The 23180-nt window shown below is 39.3% G+C and overlaps 1 protein-coding gene across 1 annotated transcript in view; it reads left to right on the top strand.

Annotated features, from left to right (window-relative positions):
* Positions 1-1469: 1469 nt before the first annotated feature.
* TXNL1 (thioredoxin like 1) overlaps positions 1470-23180 on the top strand; it is a gene marked incomplete at its 5' end in the record, with an annotated part of 29248 nt that continues 7537 nt past the window's right edge. The window contains 5 exons of the mRNA XM_084252437.1: positions 1470-1567; positions 13299-13395; positions 15305-15478; positions 19903-20025; positions 21656-21725. Coding sequence (XP_084108563.1) covers positions 1470-1567; positions 13299-13395; positions 15305-15478; positions 19903-20025; positions 21656-21725 — 562 coding nt within the window. The remainder of the gene's footprint in view (positions 1568-13298; positions 13396-15304; positions 15479-19902; positions 20026-21655; positions 21726-23180) is intronic.

Genomic DNA, 23180 nt, shown 5'->3' with positions numbered 1-23180 from the left:
ACACTGCTGAGGGTGTTATAGGGCAGCCCTGATACAAAACGGGGTGCCTGACTGTGGGTCCTCACCAGCACGCTTAAAAGGACTTATCAATGCTCTACTGTAGGCACATGCGAAAGGTTAATAAAAGGTTTATTTACAAGGGAAGGGCAAATGAGGAAATGTACAGCTCAGGGAGTAAAGTGGGAGACAAAGTTTTAAATGAGTCCTACCTGATCCGCCGATCTGGAACCCCAAATGGCACTGAGAGCTGGCTGCAAGCCAGGAGCCATGAAGCCAGGAGGCAAGCAACAGAGAGCCAGCCCAAGGCCCACGTGTTTGGTTTTTATACCCAACCTGGCTGCTTAACTCCACCCTCAGGTCCCAGCCACTGTTACTTTGGTGGTGACAGGATTTGTCTTTCCCAATGTCTTGATGGCTTCGGTCTGGAGTGGGGGTGGGGTCCACAAAGCCTGTATGGGATTAGCACAGGACATCCTTTCTCCCTAGCAAGGGGAGCAGCGGGCCATACAGGAGAGGCCTGCCTCGCCATGTGGGTCGCTCCCTGGCCGGCTGGGGACGTACACGCGTTGCGGAGGCTGCAGAATGCTTCATAGTGCGGTGCCTGAGGCCCGTCACCTAGCCTAATATTTCAAAGAACATGCCAGTGTTAGATTGCCTTAATGTGAATGGTGGCCTGATTTCCTATTAGTATGCGAGCTTGGGGAAATTAACCTACCGATGAAATAATAATAAAATCTACTTCACCAGGTGTGTGTGAGAGAGACAGACAGAGACCGCGAGGGCGAGGGATTTTCCAATTTGCAGGGCAAGGCACAACTCAGCAAGGTGCACCGCATTTCCTGCACCGCACAGAGAACGCCTCTGCTCCTACTTGGCCCACTGTAGCTACCAGCGGGGCAGATGGGCAAGACTACCTCGAAGTACTTCCCGGTCGTGGGGGGGGGGTGCTCTTAAGACCTTAGGCAGCAGCCACGCACCCTAGAAATAAGTAGGGTCCTCCCCACCCCAAGAAACTGGTTGGTGAAAGCCTCGTCTCGGGCGCGCGGAGGAATACACGGCCTTTTGAGCCTCACTCCACGTCTGCGCCTGCGCCGCGCGGCCAGCGTGGGCTCCTCCGCCGGCGCCGGGGTCGAAGGTCGCGGCGCGTGATTGGGCGGCGGGACCGCACTCGGGCGGCGCGGAAATGACGCAGGGCGCGCCTGCGCGGGCGGCCCGGCTGCGCGGCGGCTACTGGGTGTCGCACGCCTGCCCTTCCGCGCCGCTCCCCGCCCCCGCCGCGTCCCCGCCCCCTCGGCCGCTCCGCTCCCTGGCGTGACTCGGCACTGAGCGCCCCGGAGAAGCGCCGCCGTCGCGTCGCCGCCTTCTCCGTCCAGGCCTGGGCCTCCCTGCGCCTCCGCGGCCTCTCCCGCCGCTGCGCCTCTCGATTTCCAGCCGGTGGCGTCGCGGTCGCCCCGCCGGGCCCTGTGAGGATGGTGGGAGTGAAGCCGGTCGGCAGCGACCCGGATTTTCAGCCGGAGCTGAGCGGCGCGGGCTCCAGGCTCGCCGTGGTCAAGTTCACCATGCGAGGGTGAGGCCCGGCCCGGCCCGGCCGCTCTGGGCGCCGGGGCTTTGCTTTCGGTCTTGGGGGATCCCCGCGCTGGCCCGGAACGTCCAGCGCGGGCCCCCGCCCGCTGCCGCCTTAGGCCGCGGCGCCGCGTGGGAGCGCCCGTCGGGGCCCGCGGCCGTGTCTGGGCGCGGAGCCGGCGCGGCCGGGTCTCCGGGCCAGGAGGGGCCGCCTGCCCCGTTTGGTCTGTCCCTGGGCTCTGCTCTCGGCCACGGCCCGCGCTGAGCCTTGCGGTCGGCGGATTCTCCCACAGCCGCCTCCAGCCGCCGGCGAGGCCAGTCCCCTTCTCTCCGCAGACCTAGCTGTCACTTGCATGTTCAAAACGCTAAAATCTTGCCCAGACACGTCGATTCTCTTCCCCCCTTGCATTTCTGTAAAGCCTTTTGAAGGTTTAGGTGGGGTATCCAGCCAGTCTGCGTAGCCTCAGTCCTAGGCGCTACCAATGCAATTTAAATTAACTTAAATGTTGGGTGTTTTTTTTTTTTTATGTTTTTAAGGCTTTTATTACTAGTTTGATTAGAAACTTTGTAGCTTAGGCTCCCCGGTGTATGTAAGTGCATCTGAAATCACAAATGATTGTGGATTTAAGCAATGGAGGCGGACAGGTGACCAGCCAGACATGTGAGTTTGAGCACAAAAGCTTCATTTTTGTCTTGGTTTTTGACTTCAGGGGCGAGCGATCTTGAGAGATGTTCATTGTGCTTGGTAAATCTCAACAGAGGTCGCAGAGCTCGTGGGTCTTCCATTTTGGGTGTGCAGGTTCCTGTGTAAGACTGACGGGCTGGAAGAGGACATTCGGAGCCAAGAATTTAGCGAATTTCTTTACTGATCTCCCCTTGTCAATGCCGAGTTAGAAGAGTTGGAGTTCTCCACTTGACTTACCTTGACTCTCTGGTTTACACTTACTCTACTAACTTGAAAGCTATAAGTATTTTTGACATATTTTGTTGTCTAAGTAAGCATAAGAGTATTTGGAATGTCGGGGCAAAAAAAGTCGTTTCCTGCATATGGTTAAGTAAATGTGGAGTATATAAGTGGTGCCATTAGGATTAGATCATTTAAGGGGATGGAGCGATACCAGTGTAGATGAACCAAGGTTAAGACTTTTTTTTGGTTCATATCATATGGAATTAAAAAGGAGTAATACATTCTATAGGGTGTTAATAGAGAATCCATTTGAAGTGAGTAGGTCCCACAGATGCTCAGTAGCGTGGGGTAAAGGTTGCATATGTAAAGGCATGTCTAAAAGAATGTCAAAATTCTGTAAGTGTGTCTTCCCAGCTTCAGCACATTTTGTGGTGTCTGTGTTCTTAATATGGACAGATATCTGTACATTTCTTAAGTACTTAGGCCAGAGTTCGAAAAGGGAAGATATGATTTTGAAGAATCTAGTTTTTTTGAATCACTTTTCTAGTTCTTGTCTGTGGGAGTATTCTTTAGTCACTCAATCATGTACTATTTTCCTTCCTTACCGTAGCAGAGAGGTGGAGAGAGAGAGAATAGAATACCAAATAATTTATTAATTGAAATGAGAAAAATGAGGTAAACACTTCCACTAGCCATGTGGTGTCATTTCACCAGAAACATAACTTCACATGTTGATTAGTAAAGTTCTGTTATTACCTTTAAATAATTACTTTTTGTAAAAAAGGGTATTTTGATGGAGTGAAAATTTTTTTCTTAGTAAAATCAGAGCAAGTAAATGACATGCTTGAATTTGGAAAAGCTTTAAGTTGAAAAACACTTTTAGGTAACATTTATAAATCTGATAAGATTATATTGACCTTTAAAATTCCTTTAACATTTGGCCATTAACCCATTCTTGTAAGAACTCTATGTCAGCGTGACCCACAGCTACATGAGTGGGCATCAGTATTACATCTACAAACTACTGTATCCATTAAAATCCTGTAAAAAAAAGTCACTGAGATCAAAGTTAATCTTCCATTTTAGGCCAAGAATGTAGTTTCTTTAGCAACTCTTTCTTCATTTCCTTTCCTATCCTACTTGAAGTCTTATTCCTTATTCTCTACTTTTGTGGCTTGTCCATTTGGCCTGTTAATTTTGCTAAAACACTAGCATTATTTAAGAATCTCTAGTAGCTCCCTAGTTTTTTTTTTTAATTTTAGTGAAATATCTGTAACATACAATTTACCATTTTAACGATTTTCAAGTGTACAATTTAATGACATTAAGTACAGTCACAGCGTTTTGTAGTCATTTCCATTTTTTCCTACAATTTTGTCATCATCTCAGACACAAACTCTACCTTTTAAATAAAAAATCCTCATGATTCCCCACCCCCAACCCTTGTAACTTCTCTTCTACTTTGTTTCTATGAATTTGCCTGTTCTTATGTGTAATTGGAATCACGTAATAGTTGTCCTTTTGTTTCTGATTTATTTCAGTAAGCATGTTTTCAAGGCTCATCCATGTTGTAACGTATGTTAGATTTTTCTTCCTTGTTAGACTGAGTAATATTCCAATGTATTGTATGTATAGACCACATTTTATTTATTCATCCGTTAATAGACATTTGGGTTGTTTCCACCTCTTGGCTATTGTAAACAGTACTGCTGTGAACGTTGGTACACAGGGATCTCTCTGAATATCTGCTTTTAGTAGTTTTGGATATTTACCTAGCAGTGGAACTCCTGGATTATCAATTCTATATTTAAGCTTTTGAGAAACTACCAAACTATTTTCTGCAGGGAATGTACCATTTTGCATTCCCACAAGTAGTGTGTGTGAGTTCCAGTTTCTCCACATACTTGCCAACATTTTTAATTTTTACTGATAGACGTTCTAATAGATTGTGAAGTAGTTTCTGATGGTTTTGGTTTGCATTTCCTAAATGAGTAAAGATGTGGAACATTTTTGTCTCTGCTTACTGGCCTAATCCCTTATCAGATACAACGCAGATTTGAGCTACAAGTATTCACTTACTACATGGATTTTTTTCAGTCAGTGCAGTTGGTCCTCCATATCTATGGGTTTTGTATTCATAGATTCAACCACCCTTGGATGCCCTGGCTTTCTTAGGAGACCTGAAACCAATCCCCCACTGATACCTAGAGGTGACTATAGTTAAACTTTGGGGACTCAAAAGGCCTACACAGATATTTTAAAGTGGGGCGAGGTCTTCTAACCCTCACATTCAATATAATTTACATATATTTCCCCCTATTGCTTAGCTTTTCACTTTCTGATAGTGCCATTTGATTGTAAACGTTTAAAATTTTCAATTTTCGATGGAGTCCAGTTCATTTTATTTGTTTTCTTTTGCTAGCTGTACTTTTGGTGTCATGTCCCAGAAGTCATTGCCAATCCCAAAGTCATGAAGATTTTCCTGTGTTTTCATCTAAGAATTTTATAGTTTTGTTAGGGGAAAAGGATGTCCTGAACAAACTCCAGAAATAGGTTTTATGGCCCCACCCCCACTCCAGTTTTAGCTCTTAACTTTAGGAGTTTTGATCCAGCGGGGGCTAACATTTGTATATGACTTAAAATAAGGGTTCAGTTTAATTCTTTTGCATGTGGGTATTTAATTTTCCTGGCACCTTTGTTGAAAAATCTCTTCCCCAGTGAATGGTCTTGGTATCCTCCTGTGTGTGTGTGTGTTTATTTTTTTTTTAAGTAATTAATATAGTCATCATTTTATATTATCTAGTTTATGGAAGGTACCTGTTTAAACACTTACTTGTGAATTGTAGACCACAAGCAATTTGAAAACTGGTATCTCCAAAAAATTACTTAAATATATGCAGATATGGGGGTCTCCTTGGTGACGCAAAGGGTTAAATCGCAACCTATGAAACTGTCCGCAGTCTCTGCAGCGCGGGTTTGATCCCCGGACAGCTAGGGAGCAACCCACATGACGAAGCAGACCTTTCCTTTACTCTCCTTCTGCTCCCCTCAGCAGTGTACTTCAATCAATCTGTCTGTTCTGTTCCCCACACTGTCTCTGGTGAATGCTCTCACTCCCTGCATCTCTGGCCTGTACCCTAGCTCTTGTGTGCATAAACAAATCTTTAAAAAAAAAAAACAATTACAATCCAGATGATGCACATTGGGAAGTATCATCCTTCAAACAGCAAAGGGGCTGAAATTTAATAAATAAATAAATAAATATATGCAGATACATTTTAGTGATTATAAGGAATGCTGATTTTGTTGTCGTCATCGGTGGGTATACTGTAACTTGGTTGTACTATGTTAAAAAAAAAATACACATTCCCCCCCCCCCTGTAAAACACACTAGAAATGATTTTTAAGTTGAATTTGTCAATATATCACTTTTGTGTCCATGGAACACTTTTGTGTACCATTTACTCAGTTTTCCTTTTTTTTTTTTAAAGATTTATTTTATTTATTTATGCATATAAGAGCTGGGGTGTAGGCCAGAAGTGTGGGGGTGGTCAGAGGGTTCGCCAGAGACAAAGTGGTAAGCAGAACAGGTAGATTGACTGAAATACACTGCTGATGGGAGCAGTGGGTGAGACAGGAGAGGTCTGCTGCACCATGTGGGGGGTCACCTCCCTGGTCAGGGATCAAAACTCGTGCTGCAGGGGCAGTGGATAGCTTCATGGTGCTGGGACTTACCCCTTGGACCACCAGGGAGGCCTTACTCAGTTTTCTTAAAGCATGTCTTTGTAGTTGTTTAGTTATTGTTCTCATCCTAGAAAGGTATCAGTGTATATTAGCATATTGAGTTCTAAAGGTTATGGTGACTTGTCCAAATAATATTAAATAAATATAAAATTACATATTGCAAAATTGCTGATGATTAAAGGATAAATTGACTGTATTGAAAAGTTAGCAGACCCAGCAGTTTTTTAGAACCAGACAGATAATATTAATGTGTGAGATAAATAACTAAGTAGGACATGATTGGGCCGTAGAGAACATATAGCTGGTTTTTTGTTTTTAGTAAACTTTTAAATTGAAATATGCCATGCATAAAAAATGAACACATCATTTAAGTATATAGTTTGATAAATTTTCAGTGATTATACCTATTTAACCAATAATGTAGTTCAGCAATACCAGCACTCGAGAATCACGCTCCTCCACCAGTCTTCCTCAGGCTTCTCGTCATTGTTGAATTTTGACACGATAGAATAGTTTTGCCTGGATTTGAAAAGTTGGAATCATGTATATAATCTGTGAATTAGTTTTAAGAACATTATAAATAGTTTTAATATTGGCATTTAATTTTGAAATAACAAAAAACATTATTTAGGTCACTCTTGGGGCATGCAAGAGCTGGGGTACAGGCCAGAGATGCAGGGGGTGAGAGGATTCACTGGAGACAGAGTCGGGAACAGAACAGGCAGACTGACTGAAAACACACTGCTGAGGGGAGCAGCGGGCGAGACAGGAGAGGTCTGCTGCGCCATGTGGTTTGCTCCTTGGCTGGCCAGGGGTCAAACTGGTGCTGCAGAGGCTGTGGACTGCTTAATAGTTCTGTGTTCAACCCCTTACGCCACCAGGGTGGCCCGAAAGTTCGATCTTTCCCCCCCCCCCCCAAATTCTAGCTCTATATTTCATTGCTGTTGTCTTTAAAATGAGGAATTGTAAAGCTTAAATGAGTTGACAAGAGTTTATGGGTTTTGTAAATTGCATAACATAGTAAATGTTCAATGAGTGCTGATTATTTTGTTATTAAGTAGACCAATTGTGAATATGTCTGCCATTAGTTAATATAACACATTTAGAAATTATCTGTTTTAAAGTTATGCCCTACAGAAAATAAACTTTTTAATTACATCTTGAGAGAGCATATTTTCCTTATCCATTTACAAGCAGAATATGTTTACACGAGTTATTGCTCAAGATACAACATTGACTACTTTAACAAGTAGGACAGATCAGCACGCTCATGAAATAGAATTTATTTATATTCCAACTGCTAAGAAAAATCTTATTAAGAAGAATCTGGTAGAATCTTTCAAAGGCGGCTGATCTTGGATTGGATTAAGAAATTAACTGCTGCTAGTTGTGATCCTGCTATTCTCTGGAGTATTGTGGGCAAATCATTCAACTTTCCTAGACTTTATTTCTCACTTAAACCAAATAATTTTGTTAGGTTAGAGCAACTTTAAAGTTTTAGTTTTGTGTGTTTGGTTCTTAATGTATTGCAGAAAACTGGAGAATGTCTGCTGTATTCTCTTTCAAAAGATGTAACTCAGGATCCTTACAGATCCATTTTGCATATTGTACTAAAGCAGATTAGCTTTCAGTCAAAAAAAGGTACAAGGGTAGATAAATTCTGTTTTTTTCTTTTCAAATCTCTGGTCTAGATGGCCTCTGGTTGTTTTTTTTAACAAGTTCAAAGGTCCTATGATCGTGTACTAAGGACTGTGAATCAGGGTCTGTGCAAGAAAAAGAAGTGTGATCCTGAAATTCAGGCATAATTGGGGATAGTATTTTATAGATGGGAAAGTCCTAGGAGAATCTACCCCCTCTCTGTTTATTCTGAGAAATCAGGTGACTTTTCATGAATTTAGCTTATAGAAAAATTTTACTCCTGAATGCTATATTAAACAAGGCAAATATCTTAAGTAAATTAACCAATCAGTTCATTTGAGTGATTATAGTGTGAGTATGCTGTTTATAGTGTGTTTGTGTATATTTGTGCTGCAGTGTTCTCTTATTTTGAAGTTCTAATTTATGATGTATAACTAAAATTCAGCAAAGACTCTAAATTAGGTTAAATTTTGAAAGAGAACAGTTATTTGCAAATCAACCTTTTTTTTTAAAGATTTATTTTATTTATTTGTGCATACAAGAGCTGGGGTGTAGGCCAGAGATATAGGGGGAGGGTTGGAGGGGGGAGAGGATTCACCAAAGACAGAGTGGGAGCAAAACAGGCAGATCCACTGAAATATACTGCTGAGTGGAGTGAGGGCAAAACAGAGGTCTGCTGCGCCATGTGGGTAGCTCCCTAGCTGTGGATCAAACTTGTGCTGCAGTGGCTGTGCATAGATAACTTCATAGTGCTGAGACTCAACCTCTTGCCACACCAGGAGGCCCTCAACCATTATTTTGGTACAGTCTGCTTAGTGATCTTTAACAACAGGCAGATACACTGTTAGGTTAGTGCTAAGTGATACATGATTGGTGCATAGTACAGTGACATCAATATAATGTAGAGATTGTGTTAGTTCATATCTGTCCTAGGTAGCAAAGAGTAGGAACAGAAATAGAACCTTCAGCAAAGAAGAAAAAATTCCAGCTACAGACAGACTCCCTTTCAGGTTTATTTCAAGAACATTAAAGTTAATAAAATTAAACTTGAGCACCCGGTACTTTTTTTTTGTCCATTTAGAAGATTTTAAGGAAACAAACATTCAGATTTGCCTGGCAAATAATTGTAAATTATTACTTTGTTCCCACTTTATTTTTTTTAAATAATAAATTTTATTTTTATATTCCCCATACAATTGCAACCCCCCCCCATTCTGACCCCAATCCCTCCCCTCCCGCCCCCACCCCCCAAAAAGTATCTCTGGTTCATAGTTTTTTGTTGATTTTGATTTTCACTTTCTTATATTCATTTTCCTGGTCCCTTATTTAAGTTTTCTAGATTCCTGCTATGAGTGAGACCATCCGGTATTTTTCTTTTTCTTTCTGGCTTATTTCGCTGAGCATGATCCCTTCCAGCGCCATCCATGTTGCTGCAAATTGCATGTGTTTATCTTGTTTGAATGCTGAGTAATATTCCATGGTGTATATGTACCACATCTTCTTGATCCAGTCATCTATTTTTGGGCATTTGGGCTGTTTCTAAAGCTTAGCTATTGTAAACAGTGCTACTATAAACATAGGGGTGCAGGTGCTCTTTGGAATTGATGTTTCTGTTTCCTTTGGGTAAATACCTAGGAGTGGAATTGCTGGATCCTATGGAAGCTCTATGTTTAGTAGGTCCAGAAATCTCCACACAGCTCTCCATAGTGGTTGGACCAGTTTGCACTCCCACGAACAGTGCAGAAGAGTTCCTTTTTCTCCACACCCTTGCCAACAGAGCACCCAGTACTTTTAGGGGTGGGAGACTCATTCTCAGTATTGCACATACTCCTCTCCCTACCTTAATATTAGCCCCACTGGCCCAGAGTACTTCCATCTGGATCATCACAGTACCTGTAAGCAGGTACTTCCACTCATTTGTTTTTGTTCATTTAGAATATTCCTATTCATTGTCATGCTGTTCTTACTGATTTTGATCACCATGTAGATTGTTTCTAAATTTTTACTCTTACAAACATTACATTGAACTTCCTTGTATGTATTATTATGAAATTGAGTGTTAAGATAGGGTGGACTTTTCGAAGTGAGGTTGTTGAAGTTTGGATTGTATTTATTTAAAATTAATACATAATGTCCAAGTGGTTCTGTATTTATTTTTAAGATTTATTTATTTATTTATGCAAGCACTGGGTACAGTCAGAAGTGCGGGAGAGTGAGAGAATTCACCAGAGCGGAGAGCAGAACAGGCAGAGTGATGAAGTACACTGCTGAGGGGAGCAGCGGGAGGCAGGAGAGGTCTGCGTGCTATGTGGGACCCTCGCCCGGCGGCCGGGAATTGAACCGGGAATTGAACTGGCACTGCAGAGGCTGCAGGCAGCTTTGCAACCCGGCGCTCAACCGCTGCACCACTGGAGAGGCCCCTGTCCAAATGGTTCTTTAAAAAGAACCAATTTGTTTTCTCATTCATAATGTTTATGAACACCGGGCTGTGAAGCTGCCTGCAGCCTCCGCAGCGCTGGTTCGATCCCTGGCCACCAGCGAAGGTCCCACATGGCGTGACAGACCTCTCCTGCCATGCCCGCTGCTCCCCTCAGCAGTGTATTTCTTCAGTCTGCCTATTCTGTTCCCCACCCTGGCTGTGGTGAATTCTCACCCTCCTGTGTTTCTGACTGTACCAGTGCTTGCATAAATAAATAAATAAATAAATAAATAAATAAATAAATCTTTTTTAAAAAAAGACTTATTAATATCTGGAAGTATTCTGCTAAACTAAGCATAGGCTTAGTCAACTGTGAATATTTTGTTTCTTTTTAATTGTGTCTCAGGGCTTATTTGAGGATTGTTAGATCCAACAGTCTTTCAGATACACTTTAACTTATTATCTAAGGATTTGCTAGTTATTTTCTTAGCTTTTTGGTGTGAGGCTTATTAAGGTTGACACTGGGTAAAAAATGCTGGCTAAAATGTTGAAAATAAAGACACAATTACAGCTTGAGTTTAAATATTTGTGAATTCAAACATTTGGGTTTTAGAATTTGCTTTTTCTTGTGTACCTATCTGCTAAAGCCAAGATTGTTCTCATTTTTTATGAACTTTTATTGAACTGCAACATGTATACATAGTGCACAGTTATAAACGTATAGCTTAATGCATTTTCACAAACTGCATGTGTGCTTGTGGTATAGTCAGTTCCTGGACAAACAGGAAACTTCCCTAAGGCCCCCCCATCCTGTTAGTAATCTCACAAAGGTAGCCACTGCCCTGTTTTACAATATCATTGATTTGTTTTTAACTCTATATGAATGGAATCATAGAGTATACTTCTTTCCTCAGTATTATTTATAAAGGTCATTCATGCTTTTGCATTAGATCAGTCATTTTCTTTATTATTTAGTATTCCACTTTGTGAATAACTATAATTAGGTCTCTCATTCTGTTATTGATCAGAATTTGGGTATACTCCAGGTTTTGGTTAATAGATACATTGCTACTCTCAATATTTTTTAAAAGTGTTCAAAGATGAGTGTGTGTGTGTGTGTGTGTGTGTGTGTGTGTGTGTTTGTATCCCAGAAACAGACCAAATTAGGTATATATCTTGCTTTAGTAGATACTGCCAGTTTCTTTCTCTTCCAAAGTGGTTATACCACTTTGCACCTGAATAGTTCATTTTTACTCCATATTCTTGGTAGTACTTCTTTCTTCCTTGTTTTAGCTATTTTAGTGAGAGTAATTTAAATTTGCCTTTCCCTGTTTTTTTAATTTGACAAATAGATACTTTTTCATATTTATTGACTGTTTAGATAATTCCATTTGTCAAGTCACTTGCTCAAGAATTCACAACTTTTTCCCATTCCATATCACTCTGTTCTTTCCTGTTCCATCTCACTCTGATTTGTAGGAGTCTTTACATAGTGGAGATGTAAGTACTTTGGTATGTTTTACAAATATTTGTTGCTTGCCCGTAGTTATCTTTTCATCTTTTAAGTGGCATGTTTATGAATAAGATTTGTTAATATTTTCCAGTTTGTCAATAATATTCCAGTACAGTTGTGTGTTGCTTAACATAGGGATACATTCTGGGAAATGTGTTGTTAGGTGACTTGTCACACATCACAGAATGTGATTACACAAACCTACATGGTAAAGCTACTACACACCTAGGTTTTGTGGTACAAACCATTGGGACCATCACCATATAGGGGTCCATACTTAACCCTAATGTCTTTAAGGGACTCATGACAAGATATCAGTTTTCTTTCCTTTTTTCTCTTTAGTGCCTTTTTCTTTCCTTTTTTTTTCTGTGTTTTAAGAAATACTGTCTTACTCTCCTAGGTTTTGAAAGTATTCACTGTTTTTTTCCTAGAATGCTTATTGTTTCATCCTTGTTATTTAGATTTAAAATCTGTCTGGGGGCCTCCCCGGTGGCACAGCGATTGAGCTCTGCTCCCCGCTCTGGCTCTGGTGAATTCTCTCGCCCTCCCGCGCTTCTGACTGTACCCAGTGCATGTATAAACAAACAAATAAATAAATAAATAAACATGCCTCTATTAAAAAAAAAAAATAAAAAAAATAAAATGTGTCTGGAATTGGTTTTAGTGTGGTGTGAGGTAGGGGTCAAGATTCAAACCCCCACCACCTGCAATGTGGATATCTTGTTGACTCAGCAGTATTTATTGAAGAGATTATCTTAACTCACTACACTCTTGTGATTTCATGTCAGGTTACTGTGTATGGGATTCATCTTTTTCTGGACTTTATCTTTTTTATATTTATTTGTGATCTTGCATAAAACTTTGTGGTAGTTCTTAATATCTAGTAATGTAATTTTTCAGCTTTAACCTCACAATGGCTTGGGTTAGTCTTAGTATATTATTTTTAAAAATTTTATTTATGCATATAAGAGTTGGGGTGTAGGCCAGCGGTGCGGGGAGGTGGGGCAGGGAGGGTGTGAGGATTCAGTAGAGACAGAGTGGGGAGCAGAACAGGCGGAGCTACTGAAATACAATGCTGAGGGGAGCAGTGGGTTTTATTTTTTTTAAAGATTTATTTATTCATGCATACAATAGCTGGGATACAGGCCAGAGATGCGGGGCATGAGAGGATTCAGAGACAGAGTGGGGCACAGAACTGGCAGATTGACTGAAATACACTGCTGAGGGGAGCAGCAGGCGAGACAGGAGAGTCTGCTGAGCCATGTGAGTTGCTCCCAGGCCAGCCGGGGGGATCTAACTCTTGCTGCAGAGGCTGCAGATTGCTTCATAGTGTGGTGCTTAACCCCTTGTGCCACTAGGAAGGCCCTATTTTCCTATAAATTTTAAAGTTTAATTTGTTAACTTTTACAAGGAAATCTGCTGGGATTTTATGTCAACTCTAAAGATAACATTGAGGAGAATTGGTAGCTTAAAAATAGTGAATTTTCCAAATATCTCTTTTACCTTTCTCACAGGTGCGGACCATGTCTAAGGATTGCCCCAGCATTCAGTTCTATGAGTAATAAGTATCCACAGGCAGTCTTCTTGGAAGTAGATGTACATCAGTGTCAGGTAAGTGAAAGGTATACTTTAAAAAAAATAATAATTCACAGTTCAGTTTGAAATTTGACATTAATGTTATCCTTCACTTATCTCTCTATGTGCATAGTACTCCTTTGAAAATAGCAAAATGTTATGTTGACGTGACACCGGTGAATTGGTGGTGGGAATTTCCTGGGGGCTACACCTGAGAGGAGAAAGCATACATTGTACAAAAATGAAGAATGATGTAAAATATATTTATAAAATTTAAAAAAAATGTCATTACTTTCTTAGTTAGGAAGGACAGTCCAATATTAATTGCTTGTTTATATTAACATCCTTCTGATACGGAACTAATACTGTGTTGTTATACTTAATAGGTCACCTGCAGTTCTGTGTTTTACATTACTTTGATTATCTTTTGCAAGTCTGGAATCATATCTTCTATTACAAAGGCATTGACTGATTACAAAGCTAGGGCAGAGAATTTTTGGTTATAGTTTGATTTGAATCGATCCATTTGTAATCTTAGCTTCAAAGCTGCATATCAGTAGAAACGTTAGTCTTGATTACTGTTGATTGAGCCAGTGTTGTAGGTAGGTTGCCCTGATTAGTTTGAATGACTGTGTGACAGTTTTGCATTTGCATGTGTAGAAATATGGGGGAGTTGTTTGGAAAAAATTTGAAGAGACTTCTGACACTGAAAATATGATCGTTAGTTCTGACTAAAGAACACCTCTGTAACTACTCTTTTCTGTGGGTGTGGGGGTGAGGGTTAATGTGAGATTTTTACCTTTGGTGTATTTCAGTGTGAAAAAAAATTTTAAAGTGTTATACAGTTAGTAGTTTGGGGATTTGGTTTAAACTGTTTTATATCTTTATTATTCAGTACTTAATGTCACGTTTTACTAGACTGCAGAACTGGCTCTTATTTGAAGTATTTTTATTATTTGTCATCTGGAATTGCTGTCTTCTTTATGTGTTGTGCTAGCTACATGTGGTAATTGAGTACTTGTAGTACATTCAGTTAAAATTGATATGTACTGAAAGTGTAAAATTTTGAATCTTACTGTAAAAGCAAGAAAGTAAAATATCTCATTGACTATATGTTAAAGATGCATATATTATATTCACTAAAAATATATCACGAAAACCCATTTTACTCGTTTCTCTTTATTTTTTTATTGTGGGTACTGGAAAATTTTAAATTACTTAAATTGCTCATATTTATCTTTTACATTATACTTCTTACATATAGCAATATTCTAAAAGGTCAACCGTGTTTTTTTTTTTTCTCTCAAAATTTATGAGGCTTAGAGAAGACATCTCTTAAACTTTATGCTTTTTTCTTTAAAAATATAATGGTTTCTCTTCACAGTATTTGAATATGCAAGGTGACACATTGGCTTTACATTTCTCATGTGAAGTTTAAAACATGAATGAGTGATAATGAATTAATTTTCATTCAGTAGTTAGTCTTATCATATTCTGCAGTTGGAGTAGAATTTCAAAAGATAACTGTTGGAATCTATTTGTTGGGAGACCAGAAGTCATTTCTATGAGTGGAATTAAGTGTGATTGCAATGCAAAGGACCTTACCTCCTTTTTAGACAGATATGCTGATGTGTTTTACTTTTTCCTAGTAGCAGCGGTTTATACTGACAGATAAATGCCCTTTTTGGTTACTCATTTGAGAAACAGTATGTTCTTATAAGAGAGCTATATGGTATAGTGTTCTTCTTTATGGATTTAAGAGTAATAACAGTTTTGCACTTTAGGAATAATACTGCTTTTTCTTTAACATTAATCGGGGAAAATTGTTTTATATGTTTTTCATCCATGCTTGTGATATTTAACTTCCACTGAGATACAGAGTGTATATTCAGAGTGTTTTAAGGTTAGTTTTAATTCCTAATGCCATCTAACTTGCCAATTCTAGGGAACAGCTGCTACCAACAATATATCAGCAACACCTACATTTTTGTTTTTTCGAAACAAAGTGAGAATTGATCAGTATCAAGGAGCAGATGCTGTGGGATTAGAAGAAAAAATCAAGCAGCATTTAGAAAATGACCCTGGAAGCAACGAGGATACAGATATTCCAAAAGGCTATGTACGTAGACTTAAATGTAAAATCATGTTATCTTGCATTTGTCATTATTTGATTAAAATGAAATTGACCCTGTTTTCATGTTTTATATTCTACTAGTTTAGAAAACTTTCAGATAAGGACTTTAAAAGTAAAATCATTAACTGACGATTGGGTTTTGCTTATGAATATGTATTATACCTAAGGCTCCATCATAAATATTTTTCCTAAATTTTTTTCTGCTACTTTGCTATGTTTACTTAAAAATACTCTTTCTGAACTATTATTATAGCCAATTTTATTTTTTTTTTTAATTTTTTTTATAGAGGCATGCTTTATTTATTTGTTTGCTGGTTTGTTTGTTTGTTTTGTTTATACATGCACTGGGTACAGTCAGAAGCGCGGGAGGGTGAGAGAATTCACCAGAGCCAGAGCGGGGAGCAGAACAGGCAGGAGGACCGAAGTACACTGCTGAGGGGAGCAGCGGGCGGCAGGAGAGGTCTGCGCGCCATGTGGGACCCTCCTCAGGTGGCCGGGGAGCAGCCGGGGATCGAACCGGCGCCGCAGAGGCCGCGGGCAGCTTCGCAACCCAGCGCTCAACCGCTGCGCCACCGGGGAGGCCCTATTATAGCCAATTTTAAACATTAGTTTTATATTTTCCCCCCCCAAGTAGTGAAGAGATGTGCATTGAAGAATTTTTTTACTTTTTGACATTCGAATAAAATGACTTGTAAGTTTTAATGTGGTATCATTATATACTGAATCCCTTTCCTGCCACTTCTTTTCCCTCTTTAAAAGTATTCCCTTCTTTCTGGCGCTCTACTTTAAAAAAGCTAGTTACTGATTTTGTTTTAGAATCAAATGTGACTTTAGTATTGAATGTGTTTTTCTGAGCTTTAAGAGCAAATTACTCTGAATAATAACTTGAAGACTTAGGGAAAATTTTTTTGAAAATGATGTAATGTGAATAGTTATAATGCAGTAAGTATATTTATCATTTGAGAGTTATTCAGGAAGGAAGTAAAATTCTGGAGTAGCACTTCATAGTAGCTGATTTGTTTATGCAAATTGGTAAATGTTGCATACAAACATTTCTCTTTTTACAAATTTCTTATTTTTTTTTTGTTATAAAGTTATTGTGAAAGGCAACATCAATCTAATATGGTAGCCACCAGGCACATGTGGCTGTTGAGCATTTGTTATATGTCAAGTGAAACTGAGGAACTGAATTTTTAAATGTATCTACTTTTAATTAATTTAATTTTAAATCACCACATTTGGCTAATGGCTATCTTATTGAACAGTGCAGGTCTAGACCATCTGTCTTATAGACTGTCCCACAATCTGGATTTGTCTGATTGTTTTCTTATTCTTTCCTTATTGTTGGCAAGTTGATTATATAGGGAGTGATATTTATTTTCCATTATATATTTTCAGAATATGACAGTTTGTAACTATGTCATATATATAATATAATGGCAATCTTGCCCTAGATAATATATCCGGTTGAATGTTATACGTTTTGTGTGCTCATAATAAATGAAAGTTTAATAATTATTTTAAAATTTAGTATTTTATTTTATTTTTAAAATTTATTTATTTATACAAGCACTGGGTACAGTCAGAAGCGCGGGAGGGTGAGAAAATTCACCAGAGACAGAGCAGGGAGCAGAACAGGCAGACTGATGAAATACACTGCTGAGGGGAGCAGCGGGCGTGGCAGGAGAGGTTTGTGTGCCATGTGGGACCCTCGCCCGGCAGCTGGGGATTGAAGCAGCGCTGCAGAGGCTGCAGGCAGCTTCTCAGCACAGCGCTCAACCGCTGCGCTACCGGGAAGGTCCAAAAAATTTAATATTTTAAATAATTCCCCTATTTAGTTTATTTTCAACAGTGTTGTCGTCATGCCTGGATCCTAATCCTAGATGCAGTACTAGGCATCTTGGTAGAATGGAAGATATAAACATTTTAAAGATTTTGTCAATACTGTCCTTTTAGGGCAAATACTGATGACATTCAGAATAACTGTACCATAATAGAACTTTGTTCAGCAATGTTCCTTTTTATCCTCCTCCCTTTTTTGAATTGGCTATAACATTTTACCCTGAATATATTTAATGTAATGTTTAATGTAATGTTTAATGTAATACAAAGTAACTTTGTGTAATTTTGGCTTTGAAAGCATTTAGTCTACTCCATGAATAAGTAGAGGTCTACTCTAATGGATTATTACCATATTGGAATTTATTTAACATGTAAAATAGTGTGTTTTAGCCTTCTAGAATTGTATATACATATACATTAATGTCCTGGATTAAAAAGAATGTGAAGACTCTAGATAGGTGAACATGCAAAGATAGAAAGATGAGCATATAAAACTGATAATCTAAATACTTGGTAAATTTTGAAAATTGTCCTTGTTTAGTATATGAAATGGGTACTTTTCCTTAAAACCACAATTTATCAAAATCAACTCCACTAGAAACAGACCACCTAATAGAGCAATCACCATACAGGAAATACAGAAAATAGTAAAAGTCAAGATGATGTTGTTACAGGGAGATTCTGGCGAATTATTAAAGATCAGACAGTCTGGTGTTACTGTAAGTACTTAAGGCAATATAAAAAGAGACAAAACTGCCATATTTTCTTTTGAAGTGTGACCTTGATCCCAAAATCAACAAGATTTGCACCAAAAAAGATAACTACTGACCAGTTCCAGTTAGAAATATTGGTATGGATGTTAAATAAAAGCTAAACTAAATGTAACAATTCATAGAAGAAAATTCATGATCTCTAGTGTGCATAAAAAGCATGGACAAAATTTAACACTCATTTACATATAAAGCATTCAATAAAATCTTCATGGGAAACACTACCCATCTCCACTGAAGTTAGAAGCAGGACTACTGTACTGCAACTCTGGTGTTGTGCTGAAAGTATGAAGGTTTTGAACCGACTCAGGAATATGATAATACCACAGGGAAGTAGTCAGCAAAGTCCAGAAAAAATAAATGTATAGACAAAATGACCATAGATTAAAAGAAATTTTAGAGACACATTAACTAAATTCAGTATTTGTCCTTTTTTTGATCATTATTAAAGGTCTAATAATTCACCTGTAAAACATTTATGAGGCAGTAGAGGAAATTTGAACACTGAGTTTTGATAAGGAAATGTTCATAGATTTGGTTATGGTTATACTGAGGGTTCATTTTTAAATGAATTTCTTAGAAATATACATGGAAATATTTATGAATGAAATGGAGAAAATGCCTGAGATTTACTTGAAAGTAATCAGGAGATGCGTCAGGAACTTGTTGGGAGGGTGGTGGTAAAGAAGAAACAAGAGTGGCCTTGAGTTGATTATTTTTCTGGTTGGGAGATGGGTCCATGAGGTTTACTGTATTAGTCTATTTATGTATGTTTTTGAAATTTTCCAACATAAAGTTTAAGCCCTTACTTGCTGTTCATCTTAAATCTAAGCACTTCATGGATAAAGGTTTAAAGACACCATGGCCATTGGAAGAGGGAAATAGCCTTTCTTGGATCTCAGCAGATATTTAAATTGCATGTTTCCTACTGCTTACAGCTATACACTTTTTAAAAGGTGTGAGTTAACATTTTATTATCTTAGTGTTAAAGATTTGGTTTCTGATAGCTTGTTGAGTAGGCCCAGCCTAGATTTGGCTTTAATAATTAGTGGTATTGGACCTCTCTGGTGGCGCAGGCAGTTCAGCACCGCACTATGAAGCTGTCTGCAGCCTCTGCAGCGTGGGTTCAATCCTGGCCGGCCAGGGAGATGACCCACATGGGGCAGCAGACCTCTCCTGTCTTGCCCCGCTGCTCCCCTCAGCAATGTATTTCAGGCTGCCTATTCTTTTTTTTTTTTTTTTAAGATTTCTTCATTTATACAAGCACTGGGTACAGTCAGAAGCGCAGGAGGGTGAGAGAATTCACCAGAGCTAGAGCGGGGAACAGAACAGGCAGACTGACGGAACACACTGCTGAGGGGAGCAGCGGGCGCAGCAGGAGAGGTCTGTGCGCAATGTGGGACCCTTGCCAGTGGCCGGGGATCAAACTGGTGCTGCAGAGGCTGTGGGCAGCTTCGCAGCCCAGCACTCAACCACTGCGTCACCAGGGGAGGCCCAGTCTGCCTGTTCTGTTCCCCGCTCTGTCTCTGTTGAATCCTCTCACCCTCCTGCACATCTGGCCTGTAGCCCAGTTCTTGTATAAATAAATGATTCTTTAAAAAAATAATAATAATCAGTGGTAGATCTCAGTCAGAATTCAATTGAAAAGATTGTTGTGAAAGTTTTAGTAACTATTTTAAAAGAAATAGAGGTTTTCTTTAAAATCGCCTAATCTACAGAGAATCACATATTTAAATTATTAAGTTTTTATGCTAAATCTAAATATTTTAGCTAAGGAATTGATTTAATTTTTTTCAGATGGATTTAATGCCTTTTATTAACAAAGCTGGCTGTGAATGTCTTAATGAAAGCGATGAGCATGGATTTGACAACTGTTTACGAAAAGATATGACCTTCTTGGAATCTGATTGTGATGAACAGGTATTTGAATGCTTAATTTAAGAATTGTAGGCAGTATCATTTTCTGTGCCCATTCTTGTTTCTTTATTGTGTTTCATTTCATGGTTTTATGGCTCTCCTTCCCAGATTACCACTTCTTTCCATTTCTTTGATTGCTTGTCTTTTATCCATGTGGACGCACCTCCTTTCTTTGTTCTTTGTCAGCAGCCAGTGTACTGGGGAGAACAGTGGAACTCTAGATCGGCCCCACTGCTAAGTGTAGCCTTCACCACTCTTGGGTCCTTTGTTCTTCTTGACCTGCCTTCCACACTTTTACCCACCTAGATGAGCTTGTCTTTGAGAAGATGGGACCAATTAGATGAGCACTCCCTAAATTTCTAGTCCTCACTCCTAGAAGTGAAGTTGTGTGCTCCTCTCTGTTGTCACAGAGGAAGTGGTGCAGTATTGCTTGACCAGACTTACTTCATCTTGACTGTTAATTTCTTGAATTTACTTTGTTTGTTGTTTGCTTTGTCCCCATTCCAATTTATTTTCCACATGTTTACAAAAGTTTCTTTTCTAAAATATAAATTTGATCCTGTTTGTCTTTCTTAGAAGAAATAAATGATTCTTCACTGACTTTAGGAACAGAGTGTCAGATTCCCACTGACTTCATCAATTTGGCATTCCTACTTCATCTGTTCACCTGTGGTTCAAGTCCCTGAGTGTGTCATGCTTATAATTTTTCGACACACTGTTATAGGTCAAGTATTAAAAGGCACTTATCTAACCAAGGGCAATAATCTGGCCATTTTATGTGTTTAGGCAAACACACCACAGTGATTCCGAAATCATAAATCCACACCCCATCTTTCTCTCCAGTCAGAGCTACTTTACTCTGTAGCTTTGAAGGTGTGTTCCCATTGTGTTCCTTGTAAATGTTCTATATGTCATGATGCATATCAGCAAGACTCCAGTTACAGCTTCCCTGAACTAGCGCTCCCAGGATAGAAATACACGTACCTGTATCAGACATAATTTGAGCTGAAAAGAAGATTGAGTGAATGAATTAGTTTTTGAAAGAGAAGCATTTCTGACAATATTTTGTATCCTACTTCCCTAATGTGACCTTCCAAAATCAGTTTCCCATGTAAGTTTAGGATGGAGGTTTGGAGATTTTAGCATAACGCTCTAAGAGTCCTATTCTCTTGAGTTTGGGATTACAGTTCACTTGAGGACTAGTCTATCCATATAACCTCACATTGTCTCCCAGTTGGTAAGTGACATGGATAGATACTTGGCAGGTAGACCTAGAAAACATTAAACATATGTACTAAAACATAAAGTTAAATTTAATTGGGGGGTTTGAGTTTGACTTTTTTGGAAAGCAGATTGCCAATTATAGGTGACAAGACTTTCGTTTCTTAAATGTAATTTTAGTTAATTTATTCCATTGAATTTTGTTTTTGCCATTCCTTATATGAATATTAGGAGATTATGTTTTTCAAATGTCAATTTAATGAAGTTACCTCATTTTGATTTCCATATTATATTCCTTTTGTTAGATGAATTAAAATATTTCTACTTCTGTTATTTTCATTCTGTTTAGCTGTTGTGTGTATTCAAGGTGTTCAAGAGTCTTTTTAAAATAAGACTTATTTTTTTTTCACAGCTACTTATTACTGTGGCATTCAATCAACCTGTTAAGCTTTATTCAATGAAATTTCAGGGACCAGATAATGGTGAGTAATGGGTAGCTTTAACTTTGTATTGTATAGACCGGTTAGAACTTGTTTCAAACTTTGTATTAAATGCAGGTAGCTGTTTTCTTGCTTTAGCATAGAGTAAAACTGTTTTTATAACAAAGCATGGATATAAATGAATGGGCAAATTATATGAGATTATTTGGGACTGAAAGTGCCCCCAAAATCTTTAGCCTTATTTCTAAAGTTTCTTTAGAATTTAAGTTCCCTCCTAAGTTTTCTTAAGTGAAAACTAGGAAACACTTTTTGTAAACTATTTTTTAAAACTCTAGATTCAAAACCACATTTTTAAGTATCAGAATGGGAGAGGTTAATTTCAAATATCTTCCTATTATGGATAATAAAACTAAGGCTCTAGATCTTCCTATGTGAGCTCTATTAAGTTTCCTCTTCTTGGGCCTCCCCGGTGGCACAGCGGTTCAGCGCTGGGTTGCGAAGCTGCCCGCAGCCTCTGCAGCGCCAGTTCAATCCCCGGCTGCTCCCCAGCCACCAGAGGAAGGTCCCACATGGCGCGCAGACCTCTCCTGCTGCCCGCTTCTCCCCTCAGCAGTGTACTTTCGTCCTGCTGCCTGCTCTGCTCCCTGCTCTGCTCCCTACTCTGGCTCTGGTGAATTCTCTCACCCTCACACGCTTCTGACTGTATCCAATGCTTGAATAAATAAATCTTTCAAAAAAAAAAAAAAAGCTTTAAGTTTCCTCTTCTTTGCACAGACTTGGCATTTCTTTTTTAATTAAATAAGAAATTTTCATGATTTATCCCTTACCTCCTAAATGCCTTTTAAATAATAAACTGTACAGTTGTTGGCAACTGCACGACCCAGTTCAAGAATTCTTTTATGAAACTTTTTTGCTGACTGTAAGACTCCATTGCGGGGCCTCCCGATGGCACAGCGGTTGAGCGCTGGGTTGCGAAGCTGCCCGCGGCCTCTGCGGCGCCGGTTCGATCCCCGGCTGCTCCCCAGCCACCGGAGGAGGGTCCCACATGGCGCGCAGACCTCTCCTGCCGCCTGCTGCTCCCCTCAGCAGTGTACTTTGGTCCTTCTGCCTGCTCTGCTCCCTGCTCTGGCTCTGGTGAATTCTGACTGTGCCCAGTGCATGTATAAACAAAAACAAACAAACAGATAAAATAAATAAATAAAACATGCCTCTATTTAAAAAAAAAAAAAAACTACAAAAAAAAAAAGACTCCATTGCGACCTTCCCTATACCTTCTTACCAGTAATATTACATTTATCACAGTATGGCTTTTATAGTTGAGAGCAGAAATTCTTTATAATGAACACACACACACCTATATACATATGTATGTTTGTGTATGTGTATTTGTGTGTGTGTGTGTTTTAATCTAGTTTCCCTAGTTATTTTGTGTAGTAGTAGCAGACCAAGTATATACTGATAAATATCTATTGAAAAAGAGGAAAACTATGACTACAA

The sequence above is a fragment of the Talpa europaea genome, assembly GCF_964194135.1.
Source record: "Talpa europaea genome assembly, chromosome: 13".
NCBI lineage: Eukaryota > Metazoa > Chordata > Mammalia > Eulipotyphla > Talpidae > Talpa > Talpa europaea.
This window is presented reverse-complemented; position numbering and strand designations above follow the sequence as displayed.